Here is a 16,099-nt window from a genome sequence, read left to right as displayed (position 1 = left end):
CTTGCCGGTGGGCTTTACAAAGAATAAGATACATCTAAGCAAAACTTTAAGTAACATAGTGTGCAACTTAGGTAACAATTTAAAACTTAAATAATAATTTAAACAAAACATTTAAACAAAACAATAATTTAAACAAAAATACTTGTGAGACAGAGTCCAGTTTAGATATCATCCTCCACAAATCAATAAGCGTGACGTTGGGAGGAACTTCAGCAGGCTGTTGTGGCCTACCTACATCCTCAGATGTATTATCATCATTAATAGGAGAAGACTGATTAGATGGTATAAGTTCAGCCTGATAATGTCTAATTGATTTGTCATTACCACCAAGACTCATTAAATTGTTTACCTTAATGACATCTTTAGCTGAAATAATTGGTGGTTGTGGAGAAGAAGGACCTTCGCCAGGACTCAGAGAGGCAGAAAAAAACCACCCCCCTCGCAGTCCTCAATAGGCGTCTCATTCCCATCCATCAGGCCTTGGAGGGATTATAGAGTAGGAGACGAAGTTATTTTTGCTTTCCTTTTCTTCCCCATTTAACAACCGTATCTCAATCAGGAGCAAGTGTCCGGACAGAGCAAACTGGCCAGGCAAACCAAACAAAGCCGGACAAGACGCGCACCCGTTCGGCACAGGTGGCTTAGGCATCATGCCAGCAGTGGCAGGGCAACACCCTGCCGTCAGATTTAAAGGACCAGCAGTCAATTCCAGCCGACTTCACTCGCCATGCCTCCAGATGGATCAATTGGGGAACTAGACTCACCTGCCCAGTCAGACACCGCCGATGATAGGCCCCTCAACTTCGTCAGAGAAAATGGGAAGCCCAGCAATTCCTCTCACCTCCAGAGCTCCCAAATGCTGTACTCCCATGCCATCAGATTTAAAGAGCCGGCAGTCACTCCCAGCCATCATCACTCGCCATGCCTCCAGATGGATCAATTGGGGAACTAGACTCACCTGCCCAGTCAGACACCGCCAATGATAGGCCCCTCAACTTCGGCAGAGAAAATGGGAAGCCCAGCAACTCCTCTCACCTCCGGAGCTCCCCTAGTAGACAGGTTTAAAAAATAAATTTGGGATGTAATAGGTTATGTTCATTTTCTTCTGTTCTGTCTTTTGTCCTGAGAAGGTGGCTGGTGAACCAAGAATTGGTGCTCCCAGACCCTGAGGATAAGGAAGATTTTGTCTTGTGTTCCAAGATTTGGACTTCTGGTGTATTCCAAAAGACCAGGATGAGGGGAGTTGGTCCCATACTCCGTGAATGTATGTATGTACCCCCTCTTCGCTGCGGGGGGTCACTTTCAGAGACTGCTGAGTACTGTCCCACTCGGTGCACCCTCTGGGCATGGTTTCGTGTTGTGAGGAGCAGGGTTTCTTGCAAGGCCCAAAAGATCCCAAAGTACAGCCCACACAAGAACTGGTGTTCAAGCAAGCAAGAAAAATTTATCAAATAATCCAAGTTTTAAGTTCAACAAAAAGGTCAGGAAAAAAAATTAGCATACAATCCCCAAATGAAATACCAGCTTTTCAAACAATTCCAAAAAGTTTCAGTAGAGGTTAACTCATTTTTCTTTAGGAATTTTCCACCCAAATTCCTAGTAAAACATTTGTTCAAGTCTCAATGGAGAAGAAGAAAATAGCTCTTCACCTTCCTGCACACCTCTGCTTGCAGATTTCCCCAGGCAGATGATGTTCCGAATGGGTAGGGGTTCCTAATCTTCCCAGCCGGCCTTTAACCCTTACCAAAGTGAGCTTCCGAAGCTCACTCCAGCAAATCAGCATGTCTAATTAAAAAAAAAAAAAAATCCCCCCCCTCCGAATTCCTCAAGACTCATCTACAGAACTCTACAGTGCTCCCTGTGACTCACTGAACCATACTTTGTATCACTCCTAAAAGCCATCCCCTTTGGGATGCTAAGTAAGGGAATTAAGCACCTTTACATATTTGAGAGAGATTTCTGTATTGTTTTAGAGAGAGGATTTTCTTGATGGGGAGTCAGCAGGAAGATTGCTTTGCACAGCGTGATTGACGCTACGTGGACGCCAGCTCGATTTACGGATGTATGCTTTGACATACCCGGTATATAAATTATGGTATAAAAGAATTTTTGAGAATTTCATGTGATGATGAAATTGGAGTAAAAGCTGATGCATATACACCATTGGAGTTTCGGATATCAGTAGTCTACGTTTGATTATATTGGAGAATTATATTGGGAAATTCAACTTTTGCGCATTTATAACACAAGTCCCTGAGGAAGCCCCATGAGGGGAGAAACAAAGATCTTTTGTTGGACAACGATGTAAATTTGGTTTGGAATGTAACAACGATCATGGCGAATATGATACAATGAAAATGACATTACTGTAATCTGACATATGCAAAGTATTGTATTTTGTTACATTGATTGTTAAAAATCTAATAAGAATTTCTTGCAATCACTATGTTCTGGAAATGTTTTTAGGTGAGTGTGAATGGGTTTGAATGTGGTAGTGAGTATTTTATTGTCTAGATAGAGTAAAGAAATTAATAAAGTTTGCACATTATTTTGAAAGTGTAGTATTCTTTGTTTAATATAATCAAATTTGCAGGTGCCATTGCGGAAACACCCAGGGGGGGTCTCTTGCGAGGAATGTCTGCTGCTAGAGAGTATAGATTTGTCGGTAACACTGTCTCTGATTTTCTTCTGGAACTTTATTTCTCCATTAAAATGCACTATTCCAGAGTGTACCTTTTTCGACTTTTTCATCTTCAATCAAGTATTCAATAAAAGGATTTTTTTTTTTTTTAACAGTTGACTTGTCAGAGTGGTTTTGTTTTTTTTTATCGTAGGAAGCAAAAACCCTCTACAGGAAGTCTTTTTCCTCCTATTGGGAAAAGAGCTCTGGAGCATAGGTCAGAATGTGACCCCCCCAGCAATTCCCAGTTCACCCTTGAGCCCTGTTAGCCGACAGGACAGGGGCTACGCGCACATAAAGGTGAATTTTAAAAGCCAGACGTGCGCCAAAATTAGGGGATGCACAAATATGTTGGGTTCGTGCTCGCTGCCCAGATGCGTCTATAAATGCCACTGCACGAACATCTTGGAACTTCTCAAAAAGGGGCGTGGCATGGGCGGTACATGGGTGTTTCGGGATTTTAACCAGAAATCTGTGTGTACATACTTACCTGATCCGGTGCTCACCGAGGCCCCCTGCTGTGGAACCTTACTTCTGCTATGGATGGCGTGTAAGTAAATACAAATAATTTTGGAGGGATTTAAAGGTTGTGGGGGTGTGGAGGTGTGCAGGCTATCAAATGGGAGGGGGTTGGAGGACCTATCTTTTAACTGGGTGAACTGGGAATGAACTTGTAAAACTGGCAAATGCATCGGTGTGTGTCTCTTTTAAAATCCCCCCCACTTCAACAATAGAAGTGGGATGTGCGTGCATAGGCTGTGCGTGCAGTTAAAATGTACCACACGTGCATGCAGCCAGGCTATTTTATAACATGCGTGCCTATAAGTGTGCATATCACGGCTGAGGAGTGTGCTGACTTTGTCCCCCTCAATTTAACATTTGGAGACCTTCCCGGTCCGTTCTACAATTAAATATCGCCAGCACCTCTCATCCTCAAGACATCGGGTTGTTTAAACATTTCTTCCCGTGTTGGTTCTGGCATCCGTGCCCAGCCTTATAATGGTTTAAATTTTGCAAATCGTTTGGCTATTCTCCCTTAAATACACCGTGGCTGAGAAGATAGCCGGTTCCATCTCTTACTCACTCTGCACTGGGAGACCTACCCGGTCCACTCCACTTCCCAATAAGGTTCCTTTTTTGAAACATTGGGTGCTTTGAAGCACTTTCCCCCGCGATGTTTTCAGTATCCGCATCTAGCCTCACGCTACGAGCTAAATTTTGTAAAGCCTTTCGCATCTCAACCATTAAACTGGTTTTCCAGCGGCTTCCTCAGCTGTTTACAAACACATTGCCCTTTCTACAGCATACAAATTTGTGAATCCTCCGGTCCCCCTGACGCAGCCCTGATGTGAAACACGACCGTGTTGGGGTCCTTCGCATTTACGCTAATGTTTACTGTGGTTTTAATTTCGTGCACAGTGTCTAGTGTGCATATGTAAAATAAAAGCAATCCCCTGTTGATGAACTGTTATTGTCCAGTACCATTTTTGCAGCACATTTCCCCTTTGTGTATATTATAAAATAGCCATGTCCCTGGGTGCGGGCCGATGAACGCGTACACGTGCTCCCGTGCACCGGTTTAAAAGTTATCATCATATTGTTCAGAGGCACTCCCATGTGGATATTTGAATTGATATTTAAAGGGATAGGGTGCAGATGGTTTCCCTTTGAAATGTGACTGCTGTGACCCTAGGCTGGAAGTGTCTGCTTGCATTGCAAACAGCGTGGGATATTGAAAATCGCTCCTTTTGAGAGTGAGTTTTTCATTTCTGTGAGTAAGCGGGCTTTTAGAAAACTGCCCGTCCTATATGTGGGTAAAAAGTACATGCATAGGGACTCTGTGCAGGCACTTTACCTGCAGTGAGAAGAGATGTTTCTGGGGTTGGGGAGGGATTTCCCAATTTTTTTTTTAATTTTCAAACGTATACACAGTTTTCTCAGAAAAACTATCCATACATATTAGTGGGTGGAAATGTGTGTGGGTAGCTTTTCTGGGATAATTTTCAAAGGAAAAGCAAAGGAAAATTCCCCCCTCTGGAAAATATTGTAAAGTGCAGGTAATTGACTTTGCATTCATTCAGGCAGGTACAGAATTACCCCCTATATGTCCAAGCTGAATGAATTTCCCTGGTGAGAGCCCAGTGAATTCATGTTCTAGAGTCACTCTGAAGCAGCCTTGGGCCACCTTTCATGAGTCCCATACAACAGATCTGTGCAGCAAGAGCAAACAAATTGTGACAGCCCAAGGAGTTCCAAAAACAGGAAGTTTATAAATGAACGCAATTTGGCTGTTGCAGTGTGTAACACAGGAATGGGGAAATCCTCTTTCAAATGATGTATTTAGGCAAGGTTACAGAGAACTCTAGCAAAACATTTTTATTTTTCAGCTGAAAGCAACTCTGTAGTTTCCCATTGAACTGACTAGAGAGTGACAGATGCATGACTGGCACCTCTGTGGAGGCAAAAACAATTGCATAATTCAAGAAATCATGGGCTAGGCGCAGAGCATCAGTCAGGGTCTGTGGAAAACAGGCAGACCGGGAGGCCTTGCAGTTTTTTGTTGCCACCATATTCTGTGTTCTCTGTATGTACATGATCATACTTGTGTTTTAAAAAAAGATCATGTATCCAATCCAGGCATTATTGGAATATGGTTGTACTCTAAAGATATCAGAGCCTTGCCCATATCTGCCATTTGATAGGTTGGTGCAATATAGGACTCTAGAGAGTCTAAGAGAAGTTTATAGAACAGACCCCTACTTCAGCCAGTTGTGCATTTAGTTGGAATTTATGCTGTTGTCACACAATGCATATGTTTCCAGTTTTCTCTCTTCATAAACTTTTTGTAGCCGTTCTGAAGCAGCAGGCAAGAGCTCTTGGGTGGAGAGCATTGATGCCAAAAGCTACAGGTTAGCCGGGTTGAAATTAGGAGGCTGCAATCCCCCAAGAATTGATTGGTTCGATGCTGTAGGTTGGTTGTGGCCAGTTTCTGTCCAGCAAGGCCACGGAGATCTAGCCAGCTGGATGTTTGGGCAACTGCTTCACTAGTTTTGGTAGCTGTTGAGATTATTACAAAGCTTGGTGGTGAGACATAGATGTGAGTGTTGATCGCTTGTGTGCTCATCTACTCAAGAGGGTAGAGAGCCAGTGACAAAAGCAACAAACATTGACTTCATTAAGGAGCAATATCCCACAAGCGATCAAACTTCTTTGGCCAGCAGACACCGTATATCCTCATCAGTATGTGCTCTTATGTTACTAACAGCCGATCACCAATCTTATAGTGACATCTAGTGATTGGGCAAAGAAAGCAATTAAATGCCCCTGTGCTCTTATGTTACTAACAGCCGATCACCAATCTTATAGTGACATCTAGTGATTGGGCAAAGAAAGCAATTAAATGCCCCTGTCAACCAAAACAGGTCATTGCTTTACTTTGCCCTACAGTACATCTGGGTAACCCCATTTCAGACCTGTCCCAAAAAGTAGAGGTATACACTCAATACATGGGCTGAGTCGTGGACTTGCTTTCACACAACTGCACTGCAGGTCCTCCGTTAGGGGGGGGGGGGGGAGAGTATAATTCTCCAAGGCCCTGAACATTAAGTATTTTATCTTTTTCTGAATGTCAATGAAGAAGCTGGACACAGTGATAGTGTTACAGCATAAAACTTTACTGAAGTAGTGCTTTAACATGAATAACATGGCATTTGATATAAAGTTCTCTGGTTATATCCATAATTTAACTGGAAGCAGTAAATCTTTGAATCAGTGGTACCTTAATCTCTCCTTCAGGGTCCCTTCTTCCTCAAATTCTGCTGCTTCCCTGGGCGCTCTGAGCACAGTCCTCCTATCCATCCCCTTAAGGAATTCCCCTTGAAATACATGGGATCCACTGCTTGATCTTGAAATCTCCAGTTGCCTCCTCACCTCCTTTCTTCTACCTTGTGAGCACTAGTGTGATATCTCAGTTCCTCCTCTCTCCTTCTGTTATGGTTCCTGCTGAGTATCCACTACTTCTCAACCAATTACTGGACTGGGAATAGAATCCCTCAGCTTGAGGAACACCTGAATGGCTTTAATAAAACCTCACATTTTCACGCCTCTCTCTTGCCTAGGAAGGGTGGTAAACTCTCTCCCAAACCCCCCCCCCCCCCCCAAACTGCATGATGAGTAAACTACTCAAAAAGAGAGATAAATTGTCAACCATTGAATGAGAGTTTAAATAAATCTCTTAACTAAGACTCCTCATTCAAGGCTTTGGGCCTGTTCCATGAAAACTTAAGCGAACTGAAAGGGAAAGCTCCTACCTTCTGAACTCCAACTAAACAATCCATACAGGCATTAGGGATCGTACAGGGCTGGATTTAAGATTGTGGATCCCATAGGAAAAGGACCTGAGGCGGTGGGTTTCACCCCCCAGAAACCAGAGAGCAGTAGGGAGAGTCTCAGTTTTTGTGGGCTTTCAGAATTTAGCACCCGTGCACATGCCTACATTATCTTATGCTGAATCCGGCCATGGGATCAATGCTAATATACAAACAGGAATGAACCATTGGAGCAACCTCCACTAGGGATGCTGTGGCAGCGATGGTACATTCCTCCTACTCTCCACTGCATGACCTATCTTCTAGGCCACATTCCTTCATAGGAATCCCAATGGGGCCTTACCCATGAAGGGTATTAAAAACAGAAACATATACTGAAGATCATGTATGATAGTTTGATGATGAGATCCATATAGAAACAGACAAGGGAGAGTAACAACAGAAAAACTAATTTTGGTAATGATTTTATTTCAGCTAATACAGGTTTTTGTTTGCAATTATTGAATTAAGCAAAACTTAACTGTATGGCATTTGTCTCTTGCTTCATGCTGTAGAACCCACAGTGGTTCCCAAACCTGGCCTGGAGGACTCCTAGCCAGTCAGGTTATTAGGATATCCACAATGAATATACATGAGTTAAATTTGCATGCACTACCTTCAGAGGTTCCCAAACCAGGACAGGTTTGGGAACCTCTGTTTTAGAAAACTATTGAAGGCTTTTATTTGTTTAGAAGTGCTTTTAATTAATGTCTTGTATTTTATAATTTTAATGTGTAAATTGTCTGTTTTTGATTAAGTTGTGATCCTCCTCAAGCAGATTCTGGTAATGAAGTGGAATATAAATTATGGTAAATAAATAAAAGATATTGAGGCCGCTTTCTTTGCAAAACTCTTTTAACTCTCTGTGGGGTTTCTGCTTGTTTTTACAGCACGCCTTGCTGGCAGTGAAATTTATTATGGCGTTTGTGATTCCCGACTACCCGTACGAGATCCGGATGAAGTTAGCCAGATTAGAGTTTGAGTCACTGGAAGCCCTCAAACAAAAACAGGTAAGGAGCAGATCACTTCCTCCAACTCAGGTTCCACTGCCGGGAACAGAAAGAAGCTACTGCGAGAGCAGAACCTGCTGCCTCTACCATTCTGCCACCCTCTGCAAGGTTATTTCTGATTCTGTAGACGTTGGCAGGGAGGCTTGAGAGGTGACTGGTAAAGGGAGTAATCTCAGGGGCATGTGCTTTGCAAAACTCCTTTTTCAGTGCCGTTCACTGTTTTACCATTGTTTTGGATTGTAGCCCCTTCCCATCCCCCAAATAGATGTTTTACGGAGAGCAGCGGTTACCGTTTGCTGTTGTGCTTGTGCAGAGTTTCTGCAGGTGTTCCGGATAAAGTCCCTTTCCTTGTCAGGGCTCCTGTGATCGCCAGCAGCCCACCTTTGATGATGACTTATGGTTTTGTTATCTGATTGAAACCTGGGCATGCCTGAGAAGAAATGTAGTAGCTGAAATGTTTCCTGTGCAGCCAGGGAGGAGGCTTCGACGTGCTTGGCACTTCCGTACCTCGCTCCTTGCAACACTGCTTGTGCGACAGAGTATGAAGAAAGGGGATGATTGCAAAAATTCATGTGCTGGTGCTAGTGTCATATGTTTAGGGTGACCTGCTGACTCTGTGGTGTCCGGATAGGCAGATCCAGCCCTGGTTTTACCCCCACCGCATGTATGAATATATATATATATATATATATATATATATATATATATATATATGAGTCCTGCTTGTATTAGGCATATAAAAACTGCAGGTCCATACATTTCACTGGGGTAAAACAAATCTTTCCTGCCAAAACAGAGCCATCTGTTCACCTGAGATGCCTTATATTTGAGTCTGTGGGTGTCGTGCTGCAGATTTTTTCTGATGAAAGCTCTTCTAATCTATAGCAGTGAAAACTCTGTTTAAAAAGTAAAAGGCTAGCAACCACATGCCTTCTGTGATCCAGTCCTAAGCTGGAACAAAACTGACGAATCTAGATGCTCTTGCAGGCGGCCCTGTGCCTTATGAAGAACTGACTCCTGAAAGGTTACATTGCTGTGGTCACAGACTGTATGTATGTATGTATGTATGTATGACCCTTTTGCAGTTATGACTGTCTGTTCCACACTCAAGGGATGTTGCAATAAAGTGTGCTCCGCAAAGTGTGTTGCAATAAAGTGTAGTTTGACCTTCAGCTGTGCGCACATTTTTTTGTCTGCAAACTTCACTGTGAAGCGGCAAATGTGCATTTAAACCTATGTTTAGCTGCCTTGCCTGGAAATGCCATGCTATGTTTAGTAGTAGTAGTAGTAATGATAGCATTAGCTATTACCTCCCCCCCAATGCTGAGAGGTGTGCTGGCTTAACTTGTGGGTTCTTGGTAATGGAAGCTAAACTCCTAGTCTAAGGTGGAATAAGGTTTCCAGCGTTAGTGTTGGTTTACGGGCGGAATCTGGAGTTTTGGTGCCGGGATCTGTATTTGGGATTTTATTTGTAGAAAACATACTTTGTGCACGCAAATCATGTTTTCTGTGCATAAAATATGAGTAATGTGCACAAAAATGATTTCTGCACAAAAAGCCATCTTTTGTGCACCTAAGCCATATTTTATGCACAGAAAACATGATGTGTATATATGAATTGTATTTTCTGCCCAGAAAATATGATTTATATGCATAAATCATGTTTTTCTGCGCACTAAGCATTTTACCATTTTCTATGTGCACATTTTCAGGTTTGTGTGCATCTTTAACTCCCAGTGTATTCAGTTTTCAGCGTGTGCATTAAGGAACTGTGTACTGAATTTTAGTGCACAGTTTTAACGCTCAGTTCATTGCATCAGCCCCTAAGAGGGCAAACGTAGGACTTAGAATCGAGCCTGATATACTCTGATGTGCTCCCAAGATGGATTTGCTGTGAAATTACCCAGAACTGAAAGCTTCTTTCTGAATTCCTCACCTGACATTAAAAAAAGAGCAAGCTGGCAGGCTGTGATTTTAGTTGATCTTTTGTGCTCTGCATTTTCATTTTCTCAGCAGCTGAAACTAGGTCAGCCACTGAGACTTGAAAGCGGAATACGGTCACCTCTGGTTAGGCTCGTGTCCTCTCTTAGTCTGAGTCTATTTGTCAGCAGCTTAGCATCAATGTTCTGCCTTCCTCAGTCATTTACAATGCAGCCTTGTGCATAGGTTCCAGTCTTCAGTGGGAGGGTGAGTTAACCCACATTTCGAGTTGTATGAATGGAACCCGAAATGAAAAATACATTTCCATTTTCTGATTTATGTCCTTTAATAGAGGACAAGGCAGGTCATGCTAGTTTTTGCCTACCTGCTGCTCTGTGTGCAGTCTCTGAGCAGGAATGCTGTCTGGCACCCTGCGGCACACAAGACCTGTGTCCCGATCACCTTTCTGGCAGGGCTGCTGGGAATTATTCACCTTGGCACCATGATGCCCTCGGTCTCAGGGGAACGCGCCTGCTTCTGTGGGGGGCAATTTCTGCTGCCTCAGGCAGCAGCACCGAGAAGCTCCTCTGACTTTGAGGAGGCTTTCCTTCCAGTCCTCAGCCAGCAAGAAGGCCTGTATCACCCTGACCAAGGCACCTTTATGGGAGAAAAAGCCAAGAAAACCAAGAGTACTCTGTGTACTAAGCAGGGGCACCGGATCACCTTTCTGTTTGGGGGGGTGGGAGGAGCCAAGCTCTGTCCCTAGCCCCACCCCCAGCTGTGTCCCCCACTGCCAGTTTCTTACTTCATTTATAGTTGTTAGTCATTCTTTCTTACGTACATGCTTTGCATAAATCATAGATTAGAATTGTTCATTCCCTGACCTCCCACTAAAATACTTGATGTTAGAAAACCGCTAGGGGGTCTTCTTTTTTGTCTGCGGGCAGGGATGACCTGCTCCTAAAGTTGGATGGAGTAGGGCCTGGATGGCCCACCCCGTTCTGATGTCTATGCAGTGTTGCCAACTCCTACTTGAGGAAAGTCACTAAATCCACTGTGAAAAGTCTCCAGATTGGGTAAAAAGCAGCTAAAACCATGTTGTCGCGCAGTGGTAGGGAAAGAGTGGTAGCTCACACTCACACACGCTCTCTTGCTTTCTCAGACACTGACACACACACACACACACATTCTCTCAGTCACACACACTATCTAAAACATGCTCAGGAACTGACACGTACTCTTATGCTGTCTCAGACACGCACACATTCTCAAACACTAATATACTTACACTTCTCCTGCTGCTCCTGTGCTCACTTAGAGAGTGTCCGCCTTCTCTAGACTGGCTAACTAAGGGAACTGCAATGTCGTCATACAGAGTTCCTGTCCTTGTTGCCAGCCTTTACCCGGCCTGCAGCAGCCACTTTTACACTTCCTCCTCCCTCTTCAGCTACACCCTGTCTCCATGTGCTCTGTCACTGGCCCACTGCATAGTCCTTCTCTGAGATCAGCCCAGCCAGCTCACGCAGAGGGCAGAGAACCTCCCCTGACTCCCAGCAGCAAAAAAGGACAACTGATGATAATACAAACAACTTTTGCATATGTTTTTTGTAATGTTTGTCAACCGCCCGAGTTAGCTGTTCTCTCATTTTTATGTTCTTGTTATTTTATATCATTTTAATTATGTATGTTATTTTATTTTGTAAACCGCTTTGACCAATAAATATTGTAAAGGCAGTATATAAATAATTTTAAATAAATAAATCTGCTGTTCTTTTGCTACTGTAAGGTAATAATAAAGTTGCAGTTCCTGCTTTTTTTTTTTTGTTTGTTTGTTTTGCTGGCTGTGATTTATTCTTCCAGCAGAAAGAGCTTCTCTGTGATATCATTAGATTGTCCAAAGCGGGGGTTGGAGAGGGAGAGGCTGAACCAGCAGAGCCTGTTCTGAGGAGGGGGCAGGACCAGCAAGCATGGCACTCTAGACAGAGGAGGACTCTCTTGTAATCTCCTGCAGCACTCTAGCCAGAGGAGGACTCACTCTCTTGCATCCCTACTGCTGCACTCTAGCCAGAATGGATCTCACTCTCTGCACTCTCCTGCAGCACTCTAGCCAGAGGAGGTCTCACTCTTGCAGTTTTCAGCTTCCAGATATGCTTGGTAAGTAGGGAGCCATATCTAAATTTAGGAGAAGGGAGCGGTTGTTGCCAATGGCGGCTCGAATTTTGAGGGAGCCATGGCCCCCATGACCCCCCTTTCCGCTGCCTATAGCGCTAAGTGTATAGTTTTTGAAAGAATGTGTTTTGAGAGAAGAGATGGTAGCCATTCAAGTTCTATCATGGACATAGAACAAATTATTCTGACTCGAACATCAGGCCATGCACAACAAAACTCAAACAAGATATTTCAATCTGAAAAATTTCAGCAAGATTTATTTTTTATGGAGATAGTTCTTCTAGAGAATATCTTCCAGCCAAAACTTGCAGTATATCGACAGTCACCTGTTCTGAAAGGTATTTTGCTAGCCATGCAGGGGCTTCTAATGTATTTATTAACAGCAGATCACTATGGCAGCTAATCTCTAAACAGTTTGTTACTGAGTTATGGTAAACAAAATGTTCTTGTTTTATCTGTTTTCAATGTTGTTGTGGTTCTATGCACTTTCTTTATATTTCCTGTGTTGAGGAGATCAGGACCCTATAAAACACATGGACTTCCAGCTTCCATTTTATGCATCCCAACATTCTGTTAACAATTTAATTGTTGTAGATCTGTCAGCTCCCATTCTCTAATCTAGTAACTCTGATTATCCCATGTTTCTCTATATTTTTTAGTTATAAACAAAATGTCACATTTGCTTTATAACCAGTAGTTAAATCACAAGCAAATTGTGATAAATTGCAGGAGGACCTTGCAAGCCGGGAAGACTGGGCATCCAAATGGCAGATGACATTTAATGTGGATAAGTGCAAGGTGATGCATATAGGGAAAAATAACCCTTGCTGTAGTTACATGATGTTAGGTTCCATATTAGGAGCTACCACCCAGGAAACAATTCTAGGCGTCATAGTAGATAATACATTGACATCATCGGTTCAGTGTGCTGCAGCAGTCAAAAAAGCAAACAGAATATTAGGAATTATTAGGAAAGGAATGGTTAATAAAACAGAAAATGTCATAATGTCTCTGTATCGCTCCATGGTGAAGACCGCACCTTGAGTAATGTGTACAGTTCTGGTCGCTGCATCTCAAAAAAGATATTGTTGCGATGAAGAAGGGCGGCCAAAATGATAAAGGAGATGGAACAACTCCCCTGTCAGGAAAGGCTAAAGAGGTTAGGGCTGTTCAGCTTAGAGAAGAGACAGCTGAGGGGGGGGGGGGGGGGGGGTGGGGATATGATAGAGGTCTTTAAAATCATGAAAGGTCTAGAACGGGTACGTTTAAATCTGTTATTTACTCTTTCGGATAATAGAAGGTCTAGGGGGCACTCCATTAAGTTAGCAAGTAGCACATTTAAAACTAATCTGATAAAATTATTTTTCATTCATCGCACAGTTAAGCTCTGGAATTTGTTGCCAGAGGATGTGGTTAGTGCCGTTAGTGTAGCTGGGTTTAAAAAAGGTTTGGATAAGTTCTTGGAGAAGCCCATTAACTGCTAGTAATCAAGTTGACTTAGGGAATAGCCACTGATATTACTGACATCAGTAGCATGGGATCTACTTAGTGTTTGGGTACTTGCCGGATACTTGTAGCCTGGATTGACCACTGTTGGAAACAGGATACTGGGCTTGATGGACCCTTGGTCTGACCCAGTATGGCAATGTCTTATGTTCTTATGATGAGGTAAAATTGTATGCAGAGGGTTTTTGTGTAAATATATAGAATTTAAATTTTATTCCTATAGGTCACTAAAACTTAAATTCCAATTTTTGAAAAGAAACTTGTATGGGATTGAGGGACAGAAGAGCTGCTGAAAGCATGCAGAGATTCTGATGGAGTCTGTCTTAGGGGTCCTATATACAGCACAAAGGTAGTAGCCAGATTTTTGAATAGGTGAGAGAACAGCTGGAGCAAAGGAGCAGCATTGGTGGTACTAGTCAACAACAGTGATGGTTATTGTTGGCAGACTGCTGGGTTTTAATCAGTACATTTACTATTAACTTGAACACAGATTTTGCAGGTGTACTTTCAAGGTTATAAACTTCTGGCACATGAATTACTTTAAAAAAAAAAAAGCTGATTTATATAGGTATTTCAAAGCTGAATTTATAGCAAAGCCTGGTACACTTCTGAAATACATTTATGGCTGTGCCGCCTTTACTTCTTTTCAGTTTATATAGGCTATATAGTATAGATTTGCATAATCTGGGACTGGATAAAAGATGTCATAGAACAATTAATGGGCAAAAATCTTCTTGATGTTTCTACTCTTCAAATCTGATTCCTAGATAAAACTAGATATAGAGATACCAGTGCCAATCTAGAGATACCAGTGCCAATAACCATGTGGAATATTCCATTGTTTACAAAGAGGAGAGAACAGCATGCAATGTAGGTGGTTACCTTAGCTTCCTCCATGAGGGAGATGGTAAATGGTGGGTTTCTATTCTTATATAAACTCTTGCCACCATTTTATTGTGTCTAGGATATGCGTTACCCTGCAAGGGGCAGCATGTCATGGCTGTCACTCATTTTATTTTGTTTCAGAGATAAAACCTCAGAGAGTTCTTCCTTATTTAATAACGTTTTTATGGAGATTTTTTTTTTCCAAAATTGGGAGTATTTTCTACCCTCTTAGTCTGTCATTTTTTTAGGTAGGTTTTTTTTTTTTGTTTGGTTTGTTGTATAACCAAAAAATGAGATCCCGTCCCTGAAAAGAAATCTAGGATCATCTGTATCCTTGAGGAGGGATGACTCACAGTTGTCCAGAAAGGGAGGAGGAGACAGTGTGGATCCCCACAAGGGTCCCTTTACATCTGTGGAAGATAATTGGAGAAGAGAGGTTCCATAGGTAGCATTCAGGTGCTAGGAGGGAGAAAAAATGAAGATGGAAGAAAAACTTATTTATTTATTTTTCTATACCGCTATTCGATTCAAAATATCACACCGGTTTACATACAACAGGATGTCTAAGGGCGGGCCTTATAGTGACATGATACACTATAACAAATTAACTGAGTAAATATAAAGAAAAACTTCAGGAAAGGTAGTGGTATTTTTGGACGATGTCTATGATATCAATTTGACTAAGAGGGCATTTCTCCTATCAATTGGGAGAGAACTTGTAAATGCTTCGATTTATTGGACTGTAGAGAACTTAACTTTATCAGTTGGCTTTTGAAGTGACTTATTAACATCTATTGGCTTGAAAGAGAAAAGGTCACAAAACTACTTAAAGAATTAAATTTGTAATATCATCTATGGAATCAACGAAAAGCTATAAAGAACATTTAATCTATTTTACCATTTATCAATAAAAGTTATGTTGGAAACCATCTACGGCTTCCAGCATGATCATTTCTGCTGTGATTATCAGTGCTGTTTACACATGACTTGAAAATGAGAGTTGGCTAAAAGCAATGCACAGGGTCTAGAAGATAATCCTTCCCCCCCCCCCCCCCACCTCAGGGAACCATGAACATTCAGATAATATAACAGTTTGAGAAGATATACCTTAAGAGACTTGTGTTTGAGATGTGGTGGTTCCTGGGGCCTTTATCTGATACTATCAGCCCAGGGGGTAACAGATAATATGAATGGTTGGTGCATTTGGCAGTCAATCTCTGATAGTTTACTGCGGTTTGGAAAAGATGAGTTCATAGCAATGAAGTTGCCATGGTAAACAGGGGAGGAATAAAGGAGTGAAAAATTTGGTGGTGGGGCTATCAGATGACATCTGCAAACAGCTGATATTGTAGAGCCCTCATCTTGCAGTTGAAAAGGTTATGAGCCATGCACACCATTGCAGTGGAAAATGAAACAGATTGACCGCAAAAGTTAGACCTGAAAGTGACCCTTGAATTAAAAGGATAATAGAGTAGGGCAGTGGTTCTCAACTGGTGTGTCGCCAAGAACACGCAGGTGTGTCGCCACACTTCCCAGTCCCCCGCTGACCCAGCTGCTCCCCG

At 42.4% G+C, this 16,099-nt stretch overlaps 1 protein-coding gene across 1 annotated transcript in view; it reads left to right on the top strand.

Moving 5' to 3' along the window:
* ANO10 (anoctamin 10) overlaps positions 1–16,099 on the top strand; it is a 536,131-nt gene that overhangs the window by 331,146 nt on the left and 188,886 nt on the right. Inside the window, exon 12 of the mRNA XM_029589377.1 lies at positions 7,938–8,057. Coding sequence (XP_029445237.1) covers positions 7,938–8,057 — 120 coding nt within the window. The remainder of the gene's footprint in view (positions 1–7,937; positions 8,058–16,099) is intronic.

The sequence above is a fragment of the Rhinatrema bivittatum genome, chromosome 2, assembly GCF_901001135.1.
Source record: "Rhinatrema bivittatum chromosome 2, aRhiBiv1.1, whole genome shotgun sequence".
NCBI classification, from domain to species: Eukaryota; Metazoa; Chordata; class Amphibia; order Gymnophiona; family Rhinatrematidae; genus Rhinatrema; species Rhinatrema bivittatum.
Note: the sequence above shows the minus strand (reverse complement) of the source record. Positions and strands in the feature narration are given on the sequence as shown.